Source organism: Aptenodytes patagonicus, chromosome 14 (genome assembly GCF_965638725.1).
Source record: "Aptenodytes patagonicus chromosome 14, bAptPat1.pri.cur, whole genome shotgun sequence".
Classification (NCBI taxonomy): Eukaryota; Metazoa; Chordata; class Aves; order Sphenisciformes; family Spheniscidae; genus Aptenodytes; species Aptenodytes patagonicus.
Genome location: NC_134962.1, coordinates 14300269 through 14321751, shown reverse-complemented (window position 1 = coordinate 14321751; position 21483 = coordinate 14300269). Strand labels below are relative to the sequence as shown.

The 21483-nt window shown below is 41.3% G+C and overlaps 1 protein-coding gene across 5 annotated transcripts in view; it reads left to right on the top strand.

The window, feature by feature from the left end:
* The window catches only part of PTPRT (protein tyrosine phosphatase receptor type T), a 475551-nt gene that overhangs the window by 400255 nt on the left and 53813 nt on the right, over positions 1–21483 (top strand). For 3 of the 5 annotated variants that reach the window (XM_076352438.1, XM_076352437.1, XM_076352435.1), the window contains exons 15-17: positions 4216–4245; positions 11839–11886; positions 14123–14271. In XM_076352438.1, coding sequence (XP_076208553.1) covers positions 4216–4245; positions 11839–11886; positions 14123–14271 — 227 coding nt within the window. The remainder of the gene's footprint in view (positions 1–4215; positions 4246–11838; positions 11887–14122; positions 14272–21483) is intronic. The other 2 variants (XM_076352439.1, XM_076352436.1) reach the window with 1 other exon arrangement.

Here is a 21483-nt window from a genome sequence, read left to right as displayed (position 1 = left end):
CTGAGGACCCATTTGCTTGATATAAACATTCCCAAGCTAGTGCTGACCTGAGCTGGCCCCCTAACGCAGTGCACACGTTCTTCTGTGGAACTAGCCTGGTCCCAAAAGCAGCAATGTTTAGTGAATTTGAATGTGATGCCCCATGCACAGAACTTGGCTATATCTGGCTTTGCCATAGACTCTGTTAACCTGGGCATCTTTCTTTGAAATTAAAATTAGAAAGGAGGTGAGTAGGAGTATTAGAAATAAAAATTCTCCCCTTTTTCTTTCTAAAGCTGGAAAATTACATTTTCCTCTGTGTCGTTCCCCCCGACCCAGTGCAAACAGGCAAAATCACTGCAGTCTGTATCTCGCTTTGCCTGTTTGCTGTCATTTGCAAGGTCACCCACTGGAATACACACTATTATAAGAAATAAACTGGCTCATCAACGTTAAAATCTTTTCCATTTAGAAGCTATAACAATGCAGAAGGAGGTTTTGGAGGCTTGCTCTAGGTCTGCGTAGCCCACCTCCAGCATCGCTGACAAACCCGCTGATTGCATCAGTTCTGGGTCTCCCTTGAATGGGCACCACCAGTCACGTCCAATTGAGGCTTGGAGCTGCATATGGACAAGTGTTCCCTGAAGATGAACTTAAGCCTGCCAGGCTCATTTCATTTGTAAACTAATGCGGATTGGGACCAGCTTTTATAAAAGGAAAGGCTGCTTTGGACCACAGATTGATTGGAACTTCTGGAGGAGCACAGCTGAAAACTCGCACTTGTCTGAGAGAACAGTTTAACAACAAAGTTCTCTTTCTATTTTACAAATAGAAATGTTAGGCGCTTAAGCTCTTGCATTCAGTTTTTGCATTAACCTTACTTTAAAAGAGTTCCCCTTTTCAGTTCGCTAAGGCTAATGCCTCAGTGTACAAGACAGTGTAGTCTTGCAAGGCAACAATGCAGAAAAATAATTTAATTAGACAAACTTGAGGCATTTTCTTCAAATGGAGCTGGAAAATATCACAGTGACATTTGTTCATGGTCCAGGGCATGATAGTTCATTGGTAATAGGCACAGTAGCGGATTTCCTGAATGAAGCATTTTGTTAACCAGTGCATAGAGCAAAGGAAGGAGAGAGATTAGAAGAGACGGAAACACTAAGAGAAGGCAGACACTGGTTTGAGATTAGGATTAGGCAGATCATCAGAAGCAGCTTTATGTTTCTGTGAGACGCACCAACTCAGCAATACTTTTTTGAACCTTTCATATGCAAGGCATGAGCAAGTGTTGCCCAGTTGCTCACAGTTTCAGTAGATGATATTGCAAAAACTCTAGTGACTCGCAAATGGGGCTGCCAGCGTTTTATAGGGTTTAGTCAGATACGTGAAGCTAAATTAAGCCAGCCACAATGTTTATCCAGTGGAAAAATTGGGTTTGAGTTTACATTTGTTATCTAAAAGTTTTAGTTGAACCCTGGGGTTGCCTAAAGTCTGCTAAAGTTTGTGTATATCTGTGTAAAAATTGTGTGTGTGTGTATATATATAAATTTCTGTTTTAAATATGACTGTCTTCCAGTATCTAAAATCAAAACCATTAACAAAATTTGTTTTCCTGGTTTTGGGAAACCACTAGCTACATGAGTTACATGTTTGCAGCTACAATATCATCATATGTACATGGATGCATGAATTACTGCAACATAACTTAGCCTGTTAATTTACAGTTGGTGATCAGTGCCCACTTGGGTGTATGTGACCACATAAGGCAGTACCACTTTCTTTCGTTAATAGATACATACCTTGAAATACCTCATTTTTATTGTATCAAAACATTGCTAATTCTCGAAGGAGCTTGCTTGTTTGTCCTTAATATTAGTTAAATATTTTTGTGTAATAGAGAATACAGGACCGGTTAGTAAAAACAAGCTGAAACAAGAAAAACAAGACACTTGTAAACTTCTTTTCTGGAGAAAATACCCTTTGACTTTGCCCCCCAAAAGGATTAGATTTTGGTCAGTTCTGATTTCATCTGGACAGTTTTAACTCCGGTGTAATCGTGACTTGCATTTCCCTGGAGTGAAGAATGTGACACTTTTCAGGCTTGTGTGTTTGAGCAGACAAAGCCTCTACTGACCCCTTTAAGTACCAGACTGAATAAATAGGATCAGACAGCCTGTCATGGGTGCACTGTAAATAAATTCTTTAAACTGCTGTTGGTAGCAGAAAAGGAGATTTGGGGCTATGTAGGGTCTAGGACTAGTTCCTTCTATGAAAATTCAGCCCCTTATTCTGGATCAGGATTTAGGTTGTTACCTTAAACTAATTAAATAAAACCCAAAAGCCTCTTGAGCAGAACACACCCAAGCTATAGGATAGAATTACCGTAGGGATATTTGCACATTCAGTGACCCGTGTCCCTTCTGTGCCCATATTTAAGGTGGATGACAGGCAGGGTTTTCAAGTTCTGTGATACATTCTAGGATCAGGTCATGGTTTTAGTGATCCGTAACTGACCAATTTTAACAGTTTTGAAATACTCCTTGGAAGTCCTTATTTTAGGTTGCATATTTTGGGAGAATTTGAGCCAAAACAGCCTATTCAATTCCAAAATATAATTCTCCTTTTTTGTCTTCCTTTATTTTCTATCCTTATGGAATAAATCTTTCTGAGCTTTCCTCTGTAGCCTTGAAGGATACTGAGCTTTTTAATGAGAACCAAGGGTCTCATGTGATCACACTGGCTGAGACATGAGGAAAGCAGAAAGTACAGCAGGATGTTCAACGGAACAATTACGGTTGATAGTGCTGTGTGAAACCTGGCACTGACGTATCAGAGGGGTTTAATTAACGGAATAATTTTGGGGATGTAGGGGGTTCAGCTGTGTGGGCTCATTTTCCACATCCTGGTGATTTTTGCCTTTGTTTAGAGGTTCAGAGGAACTTGGAATTTGACAGTGAAGCTCAGTGGCTGGCAGTCACTGCACCTTAACAGGTGCATTGCTATCGCATGTAGAATTTCCAGGTTTTAGGAGGTTATAGCTTTATGTTATAATTATAATTCCAAGGTGTACCTTGGAATCAGTGTCATTCAAGTAACTTGGCGCGTATCGGGAATCTGGCCAGAATTTCAGGTTTATAGCAAGGGCCACCACCAGACAAAACATGTCATTTCAGAGTAATCCTCTTGGACATCTGTAAATCACTGTCCCTTACCCAGTGTGTGCATAGCAAAGGGGGTGACTGTGCACAGAGAGTAACTGTGCTGAATCTGGTTTCTGTGAGTGCTTATGAAAGTTGTGTTCAGAGCAACCATAAAAGTGAACATTTGAACTCTGCGTTTATACTTGTAAGCACCTGTAGTGCCTTCAAGGATGGGCTTTAAAGTTGTGTAATAGGTTGAAGTTTGTGTTTCATTGTTTTCCCCTGTCTTGACCACGGCTGCTGATTTCGAGGCTCCCTTGTGCCTTGCTGTTAATCTGTAATAACATGTGCTAGATCTGTCGTGAAACAGCCTTTTCAGAGAAGCCCTTTTCCAGTTATAGAAGGGAAGACATCACCTATTAAGCTATAACTGATTGCCAAGGCTCGTTTTGTGGCGCTGCTCAAAAACATATCAAAATGTTCTGAAGTATATTGTTGAAAAACTGTAATAGAAAATGCTTAATCACAGTGACGCAGAAAGCTAATGCATACCCCCAGTGATCATCTATAAATACGTAGTCATGCTTGAATTGTTAATGAACTATTTGCATTTTAGAGTTTGATGAAGCTTGATTTATCATTACACAATTTGTTCATTGTCTAAATATTACAAAATCGTGGTGTTCTTACACTGTCACTTTCCTATTTTTTTGTTATTTATATTAATAGCTTTTACATATTTCTTTCCACTCCAAAAATCTCAAAGCACTTTACAGGCAAAGGTAAGTCTCATTACCCGTGTTACTGACATGGCAAAGTTAAGGAAGAAAGAGGTGAGGGGATTTATTCATGGTGACACAAGTCAGTAGCAGAAGTGGAAACACAACCTATGTTTCCTGTCGCCGGTTCAGAATCCATTCCTCACCGACATATAGCTCCTGAAAAAAGTGTAGGAGAATAGTAGCTCAGTACAAGAGGCAGCACAAATACTCTGTGTATTGAAAAAAATCCTAGAGTTCATATAAGTCTAATTATGTGTTTTTCTTTTTTTCTCCTTTTGGATATTTTGTTCATCTGATTGGCCATCGATATTTAGAAGAAATGCATATTCCTACTCCTATTACTTGTAAGTACTTGGCTGGGGATGACGTTTCTTGAGCATGCTTACCCTGTGGTAATTTTGTGCTTTGTGGCATTCTTTTCTTTTACCACTTTTCTTTCACCATTCCATTTATCCTTGTCTTTTCAGCAGCTCGTGTCTTATTTTCTCACTTTCACACTGTTAATGCTTTCCCTGTTTCACCGTTGCACCTATAACTGTGCCTGCAAACACATAAATGTCCACAGATATGTCAGTTATGGTTTATAGTTCCTCAAATGCTAATGGACAAATACAGAGTGTCCCAACTGCACCTTCTTTAATTGTCCATCACATTTAACCAGACTGCAGGGAAATTCATGCCTGAAAGTTATTGTTGGGAATTTCTCAGCCACGGATATAAGCTTTTTAAAAATGTAAGGTTTCTGACAACTAGGACTTGACATTATCTCAGCAAACATCCCTGTTCCTGGAGCTGCCAGGTTCCGAGTGTCAGTTTAGACCATTGGATGATGAAGTGGTTCAGATATTCAGATCTAAATCACCTGTCCAGTCCTAATGACAATGCTGCATAATTAAGGCAGTTGTTAAGGTGCGTGAAAATGCTTCACACATCAGTAGCTCCAGAGCCATCTGTTGTCTAAAGGTTGAGGGGTTGGAAAGTAGTCAGGGCCAAGCTGTTTCTGCCATGATAATAGTTGTCTGAGGATCAGGAGGAGGAGAGGACTGGATCAATGATCTGAGGAAGGAGTCCTGGAAAATTGAGTTAGATGCCTTTGCTGCCACCAGAGGTTTGGGAGGGATGGAGAAGGCAACTATTACTGCTGAGAGAAACAGGTCTCCCCTCTCCGTCTTTCAGAAGCAGCAGCCGTATCGCTGACCTAAATCTTTCCCTCAAAAGCAGCAACTTGCCAGACTTTCCAGGGCTCTGGCATAAACAAAGTTGTCAAAAGGGCCACATCTGCTCTGCTAGCCCCTCCTAGTCTGCCAGCCCTGGAAACCCCCTCCTTTGCCTGTTCATACAATTCATCTTTGTCTTGATCTGGTGACTTTGTCCTGTGGACACATCTGGAAGGTGTTCAGCAGGTCAGCAAAACGAGTGCATTTATATTCTGCCCTTTTAGTGGAAGTTGACTTCTTTTCTGTATGAGTTGATTTACATCCAAAGAACAAGGCAAAGGAGTTAAGTATGAGGATCCCTACGTACCACCCGTTGCAGTGATTTTGCTTCTCGATGACCTATCAGGAAATAATTGAAAGAGGAAACTTCCCCACTTGCTAAGTGTGTGAGGAGCCTAAAGACACCATAGTGAGCCTTGACTTTGCCCAGTTACGTAATTGTAAATGCAGAGTAACTCCATTTCCTCTAGACTTCACACTGGTTCACCAGGAATGGAATTTGACCGTAAGTATTCAGATTTCAAGAGAAGTTTAACTAACTGTTAAAGTAGGGAACGGTTTTAACATGTAGGTGCTACTAGCTAGTTGCATTTCTTACTACAACCTTTCCTCTTCTGCACATTTCTCATGAACAGTGCCCCCTGCACTGTTCTACTGTTTTTGTTTTCTTACGACCCATCAGCACCATTGTCCAAAAAATTCAGTCCCCAGTTTTCCATTATAGTTTTGTCTTCTTCCAGCAGGCAGTATGTGGTCAGAATGTTCCCTGCTTTATTTTATGTTGAGATTTGTCTATTTAAAAACATGAATCAACTTCTGAGACCTTTGTGGCCCCGTTTTACAACTGCACGACAACGATGCTTTAAGCAGTCAGCTGAGGATTACTCCGCTACAGAGAAAGTAAGGGTATCATTAAGCGATCTCTTTGCTGTCTTGTAATGGCTTCTGTGGATCAATATACTAGAACTTTTTTCTCAGGGAACAGGAGAGTGACTCAGGAAAAGTGAAGAGACGAACCTCTGGAGGTCACCCAAGCCTGAGGTTGCAATGAGCTTCAGTAGTAGCAGAAGCAAGTGCTTTAATAAGATGTAATAAGGCAGATGTGCACCATGCAGCATATCACAATAGAGAAAAGCCAGAGGTATCATCAGGCAAGCTATGTATTCATAGCACCCCACTGAAGCACTCAGTGGAGATTTGAGCTCAGGATGCAGAAATCGTGTATCTCCCTACTGCTGCACCCAACAGTTTTTGCTGAGAGCTCATTCTTAGCCCTGTGCTTATGGTGTCCCAGGTACCCCATCAAGCATGAGCTCTGCTAGCTGGAACATCACTGTGGTGGAGGTAACACATAGTCATCACACAATAAACACCTTCATCATCACGCTGTACGTGTCAGCATTTGTTTTCAGATTGACATTTGTCCTGTTCCCTGATCTGGCAAAACCAAGCTCTTCCCCCCCCCCCCCCCCCCGAACACAGTCAGGGTACGGGGGATGTTCCAGTAGTGAGGAAAGAAAGCAGGAGAATCCATGAAGGATCATATGATGAAGGTTTATTGAATTTAGTGTTTCAAGTTTCACGTGAAATAGGATGTTTCATTATGATTGCAGATGAAAATCTTAAATTGCTAAGGACTGTGTAATTCTTAGCCAAAGCTGATAGAAATTGCTACAGCCTCTTATGAGCAGAGAGGTTTAAATTCATTTGAAATGTTGCAAAAATAAAAGCAGCAATATGTGTATATATATATATATTTTAAATAGGATCGGTTTCCATGCTATGACCTCGTATGAATGTTTTAGTCCTGAAGCAAAATTCAGTTGAATGAGTTACCAGTATTGAAAAGCAGGTTCTCAAACAGATCTGCTGGCAGACCTTTAAATACGACCATATGGACTACATCGCTTTATTTTTAGTTTCAAGTTCTGGACTTCAAAGTTGTGCTTCTTAGGGTAATTCTCAGCTGCTTTCAGATAATTCCTTTCAACCCTTTGTCATCGGCTATACTGGCATTTCTTCTTGTTAGGGACCAAAATCTCCAACCCTAACTCTTCTAAACAGCTCTTAACGATAAGTCTATTAAAGTCATGGAGACATGTATCATGAGTAACTGATTTTTGCAGAGACGGGCCATAAGTGTTGTGGCAGTTTCTAGACTGGAGTTCTGCCTTCAGCCTGTCTTGTGTTCTGCTGCAACCCAGGACTGTAAAATCTGATTCTGTAAGATGGTTGAGTACCTGCAGCTTCAGTGAAACCAGTCAAAAATAGTCATTTATAGGAGCAGCTCTTTCAGCTATTTGGTGCATATTTTGTGCATACCAGGTAAATAGTTGTGGGATTTTTGTATAGCAACACTTCATTAAAAACATACAGGAAAGGATATTATTGTGGCTGAAGGAGAAGGCCCTAAAGATCTTTAACACAGGTTAAGTGGAAATACAAACCCCCGAGGCCTCTATTCCTAACTTGCTAAGTCATCGTGCAGGATTGACATCATTTTGTGTACTTCAATTTACCCATCATTAAAAGTTAGTTGCTTGCGATTTGAGATCCTTGGACAGAACTTGGTTTTGTGATGGGGAGAGAGGGATGCGGAATTAGGAGTTCCTGTCCTGGTGCACTCATTGCATCACTGTCGCCAGGGTGATGCATGAACCTTTTCAGAGGAGTTTCTCTGTATTTACACCAATATAGATGTTGTCTAAGGTTTGTACAGAATTGCTAGCTCTGTCACATTGCACTTAATGCATTGTAAGATATAATGTGCGATGTAAGATAGCAGCCCATCCACATCTGAAGGTTTTTGTTTCTTTTCCTAGCTGAACCTGTAAAACACAGACAGCAATTCATTTGGTTTAAAGAAGGTTTTGCGTTTAGTGACAGACACCTCTTTTGCAACAGTATTTTCAGCTGGAGCAACCCATATTAAGGCTTTGTTATTTCCTCACCAGAAAAAGGAATGGAAATGTTTTCTGCGTGGGGGTTGGTTTTTTTGTTTTGTTTTGTGTCTTTCTCCTGGGCTGGGTAACAGTTACAGAATGAAATTTAATCAAGAGTGATATCAGACCAGGGAAGGATTTCTGGAAATACATAAATTCATGTATGTGTTACAAGCACTCGGTTTAATGTTACTTATAAGTAAAGGGCACTCAATGGCCAATATGTTGTTTTCCTTTTCCCCTGAACTGGCCGGAGTACTGGGACACGATTGCGGTGTAGGACGCCCCTTCAACTCCCATCGTAATTTCATACCAATTTTAATTGTTGTGGTGGTTTCAGCTGGGAGTTTCTTTTCATGGGAGAGGTTCTGTCAAGGTATTAAGCTAAATTTATACTTGCATTTTCTGAAATAACAGCATTTGTGCTGAATTTATTTCCACTGTCTGTGGGACATCTGAAAAGAAATAAAGCATTATTTTATAGGCATACCTCTGTATAACCACGTACATACAAAAATATCTCCATATATTTCCAGGGATGGTGGGATCTGCCTGCACAGGTCAGCATGCTAACTCAGAATTTTGAGAAGAAACTGGTTTTCTCATTAGATGCTGGAAAAACAGAATCATGACTCAGTGGTTATGCCAGTCTAATGAAAGCAAATTAAAAAAAAAAAAAATTAAAATCCAGAAAGTAAGTGAGATTTTATTTAGAACATGTCTGTGTGGTGATTGCAAGCCTAAACTTTGCAGAGGGCAGTGTTTGCTGGCTGGCTATGCCAGCATATGCTTACACTGTATGGTTCTTATATGCACCTGTCTTGTCTAAAGTTTGTATGGTTGTAAGTAAATGTCCACCACAAATAGTGATTAATTTGATCAAGTAAAGCTTAGAGAGCTCAGCCCTACATTTTTCAAGACCCTGTGTTTGTATCCACACAGTACAAAATATTCAGAGCATCTTTTGACTTATATCTACATTACGTCACTTTCTCGTGCCAAGTAGTGTTTGCTTTGTAAGTAAAAGTGGCGCGGCTGGTCCTCGCTCTTCATTTCGCCTTTACTCTGGTGAATTCCCTCTGCTTCTGCAATAACCTGCACTGAGTTTGGCTTCAGCATGGCAGGCGCTAAAAAAGTGCAAGTAAAGCTGTCTCTGCACTTGCCTGTAAGTGGAGGATTTGCCCTTATAGTGGCTATACGAAGCAGGAAGCTGCCTATGTGCTTAGGCCAGAGAATATTTCTCAGCTCGCCTGAGGTTACAGTCTGCACAAAGGGAGCACGTGATGAACGGCAGTTTTAAGCAGGACCATCGGAGCACGGGGAGGAGATACCCCACCTGTCAGGCTGCCAGAAGGCTGTACTGCTTTTAACTCTTCTTCCTCTTGCTCTGTCTTTAAAGACCTCTAGTGACTGAGATTTCACAGCCAACCTGCCCAGTCGGCTTAAGAGATGGGCAGTCTCTACTGCATGTAGTTTTCCCAAAGTTTAATATGAACAGCCTTTCCCATAGTTTAGCCCCATTACTTTTTTCCCGGCCCCTGTAGGCAGGGAGAACAGCTTCTCTGTGGTGTCTTTTCATATGTTTGAAGACCTATCAACCCTATTTGATTTTCTTTTCTCTAGATTAAAGATCCATATTTCCTTTGGCCTTGGCTTGTAGGTCATGTTTTCTAGATTTACCTTTCTTGTTCTGCTTTTGTATGTGTCCCTTTGGCACACATCTTATTTGAAGTGCAGTATTGCAGCAGAGGCCTCGCTGATCCTCGGTCAGAGCAAAAGGATTACCTGTGGCTTGCAGACCACAGTGCCGTGCATAATCCCTCCTTTATTTTTACACCAGCATGAAACTGTTCTTTCAAATGGAGTTTGTGATCTACTACAGGTTTAGGGGACAGAGATCCTTTTCAATAGAAACTGCTATTTAACCAGGCTCCCAATTGGGTATTTGCATGGCTGATCACTGCCTGCCTTAAATTTGTGCAGATTTCATCATAAATAATATGTGTACCCCTAGCAGGCTGCTGCACACAAATATCTAAAAGCAATTGTATTTTGTAGCTTTCTTAAACTGGTTATTGAAAATGAGGGCAATATGCAATTCTTGTCTGTAGGAGGAAATTTCATGTTTAACTTATGTGATCTATACCTAATGTCTAAATTACCTGTGCATGCAAATCTACATTATGGTGTATATAATCCATCCTTGTGAAACATCTAAAATTAGATCTGTCAACGTACATGTACAAGAGCTCTTTAGGAGTGGCAGTTACAGATTGAACATTCGTGGATGTAAAATTGATATAAAAAGTTAGAGACGAGTTTGAAGCTGCTTTTAAAATATAATCCCTGAAGTTTATCCAAACCTCTGCAAAATATGAGTCTGATCCTGCAGATACATCTAACTGAAAACATTGCTTGAGCTTTCTGATTAATGCCCATGACAGTAAATGCTTTGTACTTGATACTAAGTTTGCATTCCTTGACTGTGAAACCAGAACTTCTGCAATTTTAATATCATGCTTCGGCATTTTATATCTATTCTCTGATAGGAGTAGAAGTTTCAACAATAGCTGAATCAAATCTCCATCTTTTTTTTCTTTTTTTTTTTTTTTTTTCAAAATTTGCACTTAGTTTAGGTTCACTGCCAATAGTTCTTATCCTTGCTTTAGTTGGGTTAGCTTCAACTGCCTGATTATACAGCTGCTTTCATCTTTTTATTCTGCTTTGAGCATCTTTCTGTCTCATCCCTCCTCTGTGTGTATAGTGCCTGTAAACATCATCTCTTCATTTACAAACCCTCTTGAACTGAAAAGGGCAACCCAGTAACCCCTATCTATGGACTCCTGTTTTCTTCTTGGCACATTTTCCTTACGCTTAAACGTAAAATGGCCATTAATATCACCTTATTCACTTTTTGACATTTCAGCCTCTTCACCCTGTGTTGATTGTATCAGACTCTTCTTCCAAATATCTGCCCGGTCCTTTATTTCTTCCCCTCTTTAACTGCATAATGCATGAGACAGCAAGTGTCTTCTCAGTGCCTGGTGACAGACTGTGCTGGGTACACGCTGGCGGCAGCCTGCAGCCGGCCCGTGATTGACACTAATGCACTGATAGCAGTTTCATCTGGGTGTTGCAGTTGTTGTGTTTAGGGGAGGCTGGTCAGTAAGGAGAGCAGGAGCCGTGTCACTGATGCAGCTTGTCAGTGATTCAGAGATCTCTTGAAGAGCCCTATTTTTGGAAAAAGCATTTCCAGATAAATGCTTTTCCAATTCCAAAGGCGTTTTGACACGCTGGAAAATAAACCTCTACCTAGCTGTGGGTTTAAGTCACATCCCTAACGTTCCAGAAAGTGCTAGTCATTTGATTTTATAATCCTTTCTAAGAATTATAATGATGGTAAGGACCAAATAGGCTTAGTCCTGTGCTGCAGCTCTATCCAGACACATAACGAAAGCAGAAAAGGCACATTTAGAAACTGAGAGCCCCTTGATGTGTCTGGCAAGCTTAGCTCTGAAATCCTCAAGAGAGATCTGTCTTCCTTTTCCCTCTAAATTTAGACGAAGAATTTTTACATTCTTGGAATAGAGAGGGAGAAAGGTGGAAACTGATAACATGCTGTTGAAAGAAAATTGTAGCGTTTTCAGATGCAGAACAATTTTCTGTGTGGCTTCTCTCTGAACTTGCGTAAGCGTTAGCTGGTCCACCTGCGAGCAGCCTCGTTTGTGTGTGCGAGTTAGATTGAGAACTTTAAACTCATGTCACCTTTTCTTTTTAGGCATTCAAGCCAATGTTTTAGGGGCCTCTCTGTCTTCTACAGGACCAGGTAGAACTGCTTTGCATAGGGCTTTTGTAAGCAGGCCTTTGGGGACTAATGGGCTTGGGTTTGGGGTTATTTTTTCCTGCCTAGCACATGCAGAAATGTTATTGCTCGTTCACTGAAAGAGAAAACGAGTTTGCCAATTCCAGCTCTTTGTAGCTTGTTGACATTTCTGAAAAGATACCAGGCAATGGGACTTAAAGATGATTATTGTCACAAATAATTTAATCTGGATTTAATAAGGAAGTCACCCTTTTTGACTCACCATTTTTAAACACCAGTAGTGGTCGTCTGTAATGGCTCACCCCAGCAGTCCAGAGTGCTTGTTATTAAGGACTTCTGCATTTTGGATTAGTGTTTCCCACTGAGAAATTTTAATTCCTGTTGCCAGGGAATTCACATAGGCATGTATGACTAGCAAATTTAAAGGATTAAAATAACCGCATAGCAGGGTTAATACACTTCAAGACTATTGTTGTTACCTCAGGTACCACAGCACAAAAAAAGGGGGCTCCCACAGCTGTAGCTCATAGTTAATAAATCTGACTGTGCTAACATTGCTGAACACTGGAAGCAAAGCTTTTAACATCATTAAAGGCCAGCTTTTTGCTTCATCGCTCAAGGACGGTTCCCCTGTTTGCATCTTCATCTGCAGAAGCAGATACACCACGGAGATTTTGTGAGATCTAAATATGAACTCTGTAATCATGTACCCAATTTGAATAGCTATGGGTTTGAATTGAAACCACTAACTGTAAAAGGCTGAACCTCAGCTAGTTGAGCAGATGAAACATTCATCTGTTCAAAAGTTTGCAGCAAACATTGGACGTTTCTCCAAAAATCTGTGCTCTCCTGGTCTGAATTATTAGCTTGCTTTAAAATAGTAATTTCCCACAGACATAGGCAAAGGCTTAAGTTCTCTTTGACCCTTCCTTGCAATGAGTGTAACTGGCCTAGCTACCCATCTCGTGAAGGGCTGGGGCTCAGCTGTGTGCTTGAACTTGCTTGTAAATGCCACTCTGACATGTGCTGTGAATAAATAAAGCCTGTTGGAATATGTTGCAAGGAATATCCTTTTAAGAATCTAATGAAGTTTAAAAGATGGGTAGTACTTACCATAAGCATGTCATTTTAGTGAAGAAAAACCTCTTGGCAAAATGATTTAGTTGTTAGGATTTTTTTTTTTCTTTGAGTTGGAGGAAAAAAGAAAACTAAAGCTCCTTCTTACAGTAATCTGTTTTTCTCCCTTTTATTTTGTCTTATTTTCTTATCTACGGAAGTCGTGTAAGCAAAGTTCTTTGCCGGTGCTAGGGATTTGTGTGATATTTTTTCAAGGTGCGGGTTGTAGAATGTCACACATTCATTTTTAAACAGTTTTGCTCTCTGATATGAATGAAGCACGGGGCAGTCAAATGTCAATGGAAGCTTAGCAGCTCACTTTTCCTGCTTCTCTCCATTTTCTTATTATTAGCTGTGTTTGCAAAAGAGGAGCCTCTTATGTTCTTGGCTTTGTCAGTGTTTTCAGAGCAGGCAGTGTTTCTGCTTTTGCCAATGTTTTTGACGTCTCCTCAAAATAAGAAAAGACCCATTTTCTCAGAACAGAGGCATATTTGGACATTTCTAAAATAACTTCGACCTTTAATTTGCCCCACCCTTCACTGGCTGTCGATCCTCAGGGCAGTTTGGGAGTGTGTCAAAATCTAGCAGAGGCTGCTGTCCTCATTACTCTGCTTGGGGACAGGGTAAAAACTCCTGCTCCAGATCTCAGGTTGCACAGTCAGGTCGCACTCGCCACTGGAGCAATCAAAGAAAATCCCTGGTGTGGGTGCCCCCGTGGGATGGATGCAGATGTCCCGTTTACCTCCTAGTGAGCGGTTCTGATCGCTGCCCTCATCCCGTGCCCTCTGCTCTTCCTGGAGTGGCTGACACCCGCTCCAGGGGCTTTACCTATGCCACCCTCTTCAAGGATGATGTAGCACTCCTACTGCTGGGGTGATGCAGGTTTGTGCCAGATAAGTTACTGGGAGGGACAGCTAAGCTCAAAGACTGGTATCACTATATTTATTGCGCTCCACAACAATTATATTAAAAAGTTGTGGCCTTTCCTCTCGTGCGGTTTGCCACATGCCCTGCATGTCTGACCAAGTGGGATAATCGTGCTTGTCAAAATATTTTCTCATTGGTTTGTTTTTAATGAGGGAAAACTGACCTTGATTTCTCCCCTCTTCAAAATACCCTAAAGGAAGCTAGCCAAGAAGCAGAAGGAGACTCAGACCAGCACGCAGAGGGAGATGGGTCCCGTGGCTACTTCCGACAAGACCTCTACCAAACTCAGTGCTGTTCACAATGAAGAAGCTTTTTCTTCCAGCTGCCAAGATGTTAATGGATTCAGTAAGTTTAACTTGCTTGCAATGGATATGTCCCCCTTGGAGAGCTCTAGGTTCTTAAAAGGACCTATTCCTATGGGCACAATATTGAGGAGCTAGGAATGGCAGTGACAGAGATCATTGCAAAAGCTCGATAGAAATCAGTTGTCTGAAATGTCTGTGACACTGCCCCTTTTTTAACTGTCAGGCAGGTGGAGAGCATTCCTCCTGACTAAATCTACTGAGAATAATTTATGAAGTCTGTTCTAATAACTACTGTCAGACAGTCAAAAAGGCACATGTTTATTTGTTCTTCAGAAATATTTTTTCCTTTGTGAGTAGAAGAGTCGAATCGAATCACTTGGCTGACTTGTAGGATGAAATAACATTTTCTGTATGAAATTGTTATGAAAGAAAGCATGGTCTCCTGGTTAGAGAACTGGAGTGGAAAGACAGCATTTTTTCTTTTGTCTGTGTCCTCTGTTTATTCTTCACATGGGTTCAGTAAAACTAATCTTAGTTAATACTTGTAAACCACACAGACCTCTGTAGCTGGAAGAGTTTTGTGGGTAAAGCAGCACAAAGTCATACTTTAGCCTCGTTAGATCCAGATTGAGTGCGTGGTGGATTGCATGGTGGATTTGTAAACTTTTTCATATTAAATAAATTTTAACTTAGACACTATGGGAATGTCACTCCTTCTTTTGGCACTTAGCCTGCTAGTTTGAACAGGGAACAGCTCTGAAACCAGTACATGCTAAAACTCTTTTGTCTTTCTTAAACATCTTTAGTGAAGTGTTTTTTCCCCTAATTGCTAACATGGAGGTGCTTATGACACAAAATGTGTTTTGTCATTGAAACCTTTGTAATCTCAGATTGAGTGGGACAGGCTGAATGAATTCTTCTTTTCCCTCTATCTGTAGGTCATGTCAAATTCCATCTGCATGTGTTGCTACTGCCAGTCTGTGTAACATACCTGTGAGATGGATAAATAGGTGTTTTGGACCGTCAAGGCTAGCAGTGAACACTTCTGTCTGATATTAAATTGACTTGAGTCAAGATCTAATTTTCTCAGGTGCTGAGTTGCTATATCTCCTAAAGAGACAGCAAGAGTTGTCAGTGGTTTATATCTTTGAAAGACAGGATAGCAGAGGACAGCATTGTAACAGACATCCTAGAAGCAGCAAAGGTAGCTTGTTTAAAATGTATGGGGAAAATGAAATTTTTAACACTTTCTTCAGAATTTGGATTTTTAAGTTTTGGGTGTTTTTCCCAACCAGAAAATAAGAGAAGAGATAAGCCTGTATGTGACCTCATTTTTTTTTTTCCCTTGGTATTTTGAGAGACTAATTAAAACAGCTGAGTCATTTACTTGAAATGGCAACTATAGAAAATATGTTGTATCTAATTTTGTAAAAAACCATCCCTCCCTCTTTTCTTTTTTTTTAATCAGTTAGTCCTTTGCTTGTCTGACATCACTGCAGATTTTATCACTACCTCCCTCTGTAAGCCAGCCTGAGTCAAGTCATGGGCCGATTCTTTTCTTTTTTTTTTTCCTTTTTATATTCATGAGAAACAATTACCAGTAAGCCTTCATGATTTCTCAAAATTTTTTACTGCCAAGTCCAGGATGCTGAGGTGTTGGAGGTAAGTTCTCTTCTGTCCAGTAGCGTGCACATGCTGATACAGGAATTATATGGGTAAAAGACTTTCTTTTTAAAAAATTGCCTTAATAGAGTTTAATACTTGAGGGTTTCTATACGGGCCTACTCTAACTTTTGAATGATAACATAATAGGATTACTTCTTAACCTTTCTGCTAACTAGTAGAATTTTACAGGGGCTTATCCATCCTAGCTTTTGAAATCAGCTGTCTGTCTTAAGCAGCAGTCAAATTCCTCCTTAAATTGTCCTTTTGCCTCCCAACAGAAAATAGCGTTTGCAGATACCTCATGATAGGTAGTCATCCTCTCTGTCTTGACCCTCAGTTATGGGAGCCCGAGTTGGATGTAGCAGTGACATGGCAACACCCCTCTCCTTTTTGAAGAAAGTCCACCGGGAGAAGCTAAGTGTTTTCAATCCCAAGATCACCTTGCTAGCTCACAAAAGCAATAAAATAGAACAAGACAACTTGTTCAGTAGGAAACCTCACAATTATTGAATGACTTGCAAACAAGTTTTATCTCCAGATGACAGTGTCCTTGCAGGGCATGTGTCCTTCCTTCCAGTTTTTCCCTACTGTCCCAATCATTTTCATGACTTTTTAGACAGAACAAATTCCATGAATACCTAGAGAAGCTTTTTCCTTCCCATAGTCTCTCCAGCTTGGCCACTAGTCTGCTCGGGCTGCAGGAGGACTTTTGCTGTTCTCGGGTGACCACTGTCTGCCCTCCTGCTGTAGCCTCCCCGTTTGCTGCCTGTCTCACCACTGCTTACAGCACTGTCACCCCACGGGGAGCTCCCGCCTGACAGGTCCAGCAACTGTAAAGGAAGAAGCAATGTCCCCCTCCTCATAGCGGGTGCTGCCTGGTGCTCTGCATCATGAAGGACACCAAAAATGAGCAGCTGCCTTTCTGCTTATGAGCCCTTCCTTTTCTGAGGGGACATAGTCCTGAGTGCTTTTACAGGCAACTCTGGAAAAAGCATGCCATGAAGTAACGGTGATTCTTTCACTACTAAGAGTTACCATCCTTCTGTCTCTGATGTTGGTAAAAATGCAGATTTTTTCACCTACTCTATCTCGGTGCTTTAGGGGGAAATGCTTATATTTTCAACCTAAACTCGTGCAGATTGTGTGATCCATGAAGTCATGCTGTTCGCATGCAACAGAGTCCTTTGTCGAAGCCAATGCAGTGCTCAGGAGCACACAGTCCTGTTGGACATTTGTAGTTTTGAATTTTATTATTTGGCAGAGGTGTTCATTATCAAATGTAATTACGTTCTGGAAGTTCTGTAGCCTCTGTGCTGGAACAGGGAGACCTCAGGTCTTGCTGAAAAGTGGAAAAGAAATGGGCATCTATCTTTCCTGGCCCAAAGCAAAGCCCCTCATCCCTCTTTCCATTCTACACTGTTGGTCGTTATTCAGGCAGAATGGTACACACAGGAGTTTAAACTGAAGAGATTTTATAGACTCTGTCTCTGACACCATATGGAATCAGAATAGGTGTTTGCTGAAAGATAGATCAGTCCATGGCTATTCCAGCTTGTCTGGTTTTACCCAGGGATTATGTAGAGGTCAAGCAGGCTCATCATAGTTGTTCATTTTCTCAAATATCTTGCTTTTTTAAAAATAAAAATATATCCTAAATCCATTAAGGGTAGGTGGTGGTACTTGCAGTGTTTGAGCCTGCTCATCAGTTTGCAGGAATGTTTGGAAAGCAGCGGCGTTTTCCTCCGAGTGGCACAGCACCGTCATGTGTAGGCATTGACTCAGTTGTCGTGGTTTAACCCCAGCTGGCAGCTAAGCCCCACCCAGCCGCTTGCTCGCTGCACCCCAGTGGGATGGGGGAGAGAATCAGAAGATTAGAAGTGAGACAGAAACTCGTGGGTTGAGATAAAGACAGTTTAATAGGGAAAGCAAACGCCGCGCATGCAAGCAAAGCAAACCAAGGAATTCCTTCACTCCTTCCCATGGGCAGGCAGGTGTTCAGCCATCCCCAGGAAAGCAGGGCTCCATCACGCCTAACGGTGACTTGGGAAGACAAACACCATCACTCCAAACATCCCCCCCTTCCTTCTTCTTCCCCCCAGCTCTATATGCTGAGCATGACGCCATATGGTGTGGGATATCCCTTGGGTCAGTTGGGGTCAGCTGTCCTGGCCGTGTCCCCTCCCAGCTTCTTGTGCCCCCCCAGCCTGCTCGCTGGTGGGGTGGGGTGAGAGGCAGAAAAGGCCTTGACTGTGTGTCAGCACTGCTCAGCAGTGACGAAAACATCCCTGTGTTATCAGCACTGTTTCCATCCCAAATCCAAAACACAGCCCCACACTAGCTACTGTGAAGAAAATTAACTCTATCCCAGCCAAAACCAGCACATTCTCCACCCCTTATTCCATACCATTTATGTCATGCTTAGGTCCCACACTATCCAATACATTCTCATTTCCCATCACTCCCCTTCCCATCCTTTGATATAATAGATATCATTCCCTTAGTCTATGGACCATGCCTGTGAAATGTCTGTAAAATGTCCACAAACGTCCACAAAATGCCCACTGAGTTCATTTAGTCCGTGGCTTTGGGCTCCATCTGTTATGGTGGTCACTCAGGCCAGGAGAGGTGGTGTGTTGTGTGGAGTTGCTGGGCACCAAAGCCAGCTCAGGTCGGGTCACTGCTGCACTTGCACTGCTTCTCGTAAGGCTTCTCCTCCATTGGTTCAGGTGGTTCCTGCTATAGTAATTCCCATAACATGCAACTCAAATCATGGGTTACAACAATTTAAAGGTATTTCCATTACAATCCCCACCCCTGGCCCCTTTGGACCAGACCATCGGGTTTAGCATTGCAATGAACTCCTCCCCTTGCCCCTGCTCCAGCCTGGACTTATTCACAGACTGCAGTCCCTTAGGGGTAATAATTGAAATAAAATAAAACAATAATAATAATAATAAATTGTAATGAAAAGAAGAAAATTAACTGTATCCCAGCCAAAACCAGCACATCGGTGCAGGGTTATCATGAAACGAGATGACAAACTGAAGACAAGGTGGGCCTAAAATGATCCACCAGCATCTGTGCACTGACCAGAAGGGTGTGTAAGGGGTTGTTATTGCACATAAATTGTGTGCAATTTGGCAGCCCATCCATGTGAGGGGAGAAGCAGTAGTATATCATCTTAGCAATGATGCACTAATGTCCTGCACAAAGGAACTGCTCTTCTGGCTTTGCAGTGCTGAAATGCCATGGATAGGTCTCCACGAGAATGCCATGTCACCAGCATAGCCATCTTGACATCCTTGGGGGGTTTCTGGCAGGAACTGTTTGATTCTGAGGATTTAATTTCTTAAAGTGCAGCCAGTTTTGCTAGAGACTGATTTATTAGGGTGTGCTTAACTTTTGTGACATCTCTGTTTGGGAGGAGACTGCTTTCCCAGAAAAGCTTCAGGAGTGAGACTGATACAGATTGGGTAGGTTGCTTTAATGGTACAGGCAGAAGCTCAGTTTGAAGACAGCATTTTGGAAGCTGTAGGGAGCTGAGTTTTGCATTAGTGAGCACTATTGTACAGTTACCAAGTTACTGTGTTTTTACTAGCGAGAACAAGGAGATAAAAGAAAGCTGTAGGTAAGTGGCACTTGGGGCATCCAGGATCATTTTTAACCAAGAGCCATCTAGATTCACACCTCTCCAGATCCTGCATGTTTTTGTGATGAATGAAATGCAAAGGTCTTGAGATTTGCTGTAAGTCACAACAGACAATTACATCAAGATCTAGTTCTTATTCCTACCCCATAGATAATTTTCACTCCCAGTTAGGATACCTGCTAAATGCAGTCCAAGGACCTGTAGGATCATGACCATGAGATGTTTTCTGTAGTGAAAAATTCTAAAATTAATAGTAATAAAGCCAGATTTCATCAAAGGCATAAAAGGAAAAAATACCAAAATCCGTTTTACTGGTTTTCATACTGGTTTGGGATTTTTGTGGGGTTTGCTAGTTCAGCAAATCTTACGAAAAGCAAGGGAGAATCATTTTCAGAATAGGAAGGAGCCTCCACCATTCTGCATGCCTAGAGGGGTCTGTGTGGCCTCACGTGCCACTGCAGGGAATATAAAGAGAATTTTAAATGAAGTCTTAATCTCTACCCTGACGTGAAGTCCTCTCTGGAAGTGTTTTAATGTGATTGCACACACTAGTGCTTGTAAGAACCTCTGGTTAGGTAGCAGCACTGTGTACACATCTCTCGTTACACAAGCCGCTACCTGACTGATTTTGAGAATGAGCTCTCCAAAGTTTTGGGAAACTTGTTTTTTGGTGGGTTTTTTTCCCCTTTTTCTTCTAAAGAAATAATCTAGAATTTACCTCCCTGTCTCACAAATATGGTTCATTTCATAACCTCAGTTGGCAACATTTTTAATCAAACTCTCTGAAGTGAGGTGTATATCTTCAGGTGCCTAAGTAATTTATTGTTAGCAATTCCTGGAAAGGCACTATGGCCCAATGAGTTCTTTTATACTCCCAAATTCAGAAAAATTGAGTCCCGCTCCAAGCTCTGACTGTTGACTTGCTCTGTGACCCTGGGCAAACAAATTACTCTTTTTAGACCTTATTTTATACATCTGCAAAAGCGGCCATGTTCCAAGTACAGTAACGGGAGGGTCTGATTTAGGCTAACAAACACGGGGGAGAAAATATAAGAGGCCCCAAATGAGAGATACTTTATGGCTTGAAGGCAGCTGGGGCAGAACTCCAGTAGACTAAGCTATGAGAAATTTGATTATTTTAATGTGTTTTCAAGTGGTGTAAGTCTGAAAATACGGCAGGAGAACGCAGAAAGAGAGCGAGTTCATTTACTGGGTGATTATGTACTGCTTAGGTGGTAATTCTGCAGACTATGAAACTCCCTAGTCTCGTGACTTCTTTGGTTCACCCCATAGAACAATTTGAAATTTTTAAGTGGTGTTTGCTCTAGAGGTACAAAAATTACTTCTGAAATTACTTTGATGTGTACTGAATTTTATCTACTTCTATTGGATTATGGAATAGTTTTTCCTGTGTTATCTATTGTCATCTTTCTGATGTCCTGAGATTTGTATTAGCTTGTTTCCCAACATTTTGAGGAGGAGATAAATAAATGCCTGTAACTCCAAGAGTGAATGCAGAATGATAACAAAAGAATATGCCTTCAGAAATGATGGATTACCATAAGAATGTACGTGTATGCTATTGTACATATAAACCAGCCTCATAAATTTACTATCAAGAAAAGAATCTACTCTGAAGATGTTGAGCCCTGCCTCCTTCCATAAATATTTGATTAATGTGGAAACAATTTGTTGATTCTTGTCCAGAGAAAGCTAATGCTTTAATGGGAGAAAGCAGGGATGCTTGTCCTGCTGAAAGAACCCAACTCACAGGGAAAAGGATTATAGGATTTCCTATGAACAGTCCTGGGTTGAAGAACAAGTCCCTTGTTATCTTGTATTATTCTAACAAAAAGAATTTGCTACCCTACTTACCTGTAGGTACCACAGTACCTACTGTGGTACTAGTGTACGTTGTGTTTGAGCAGGCTTATTTTA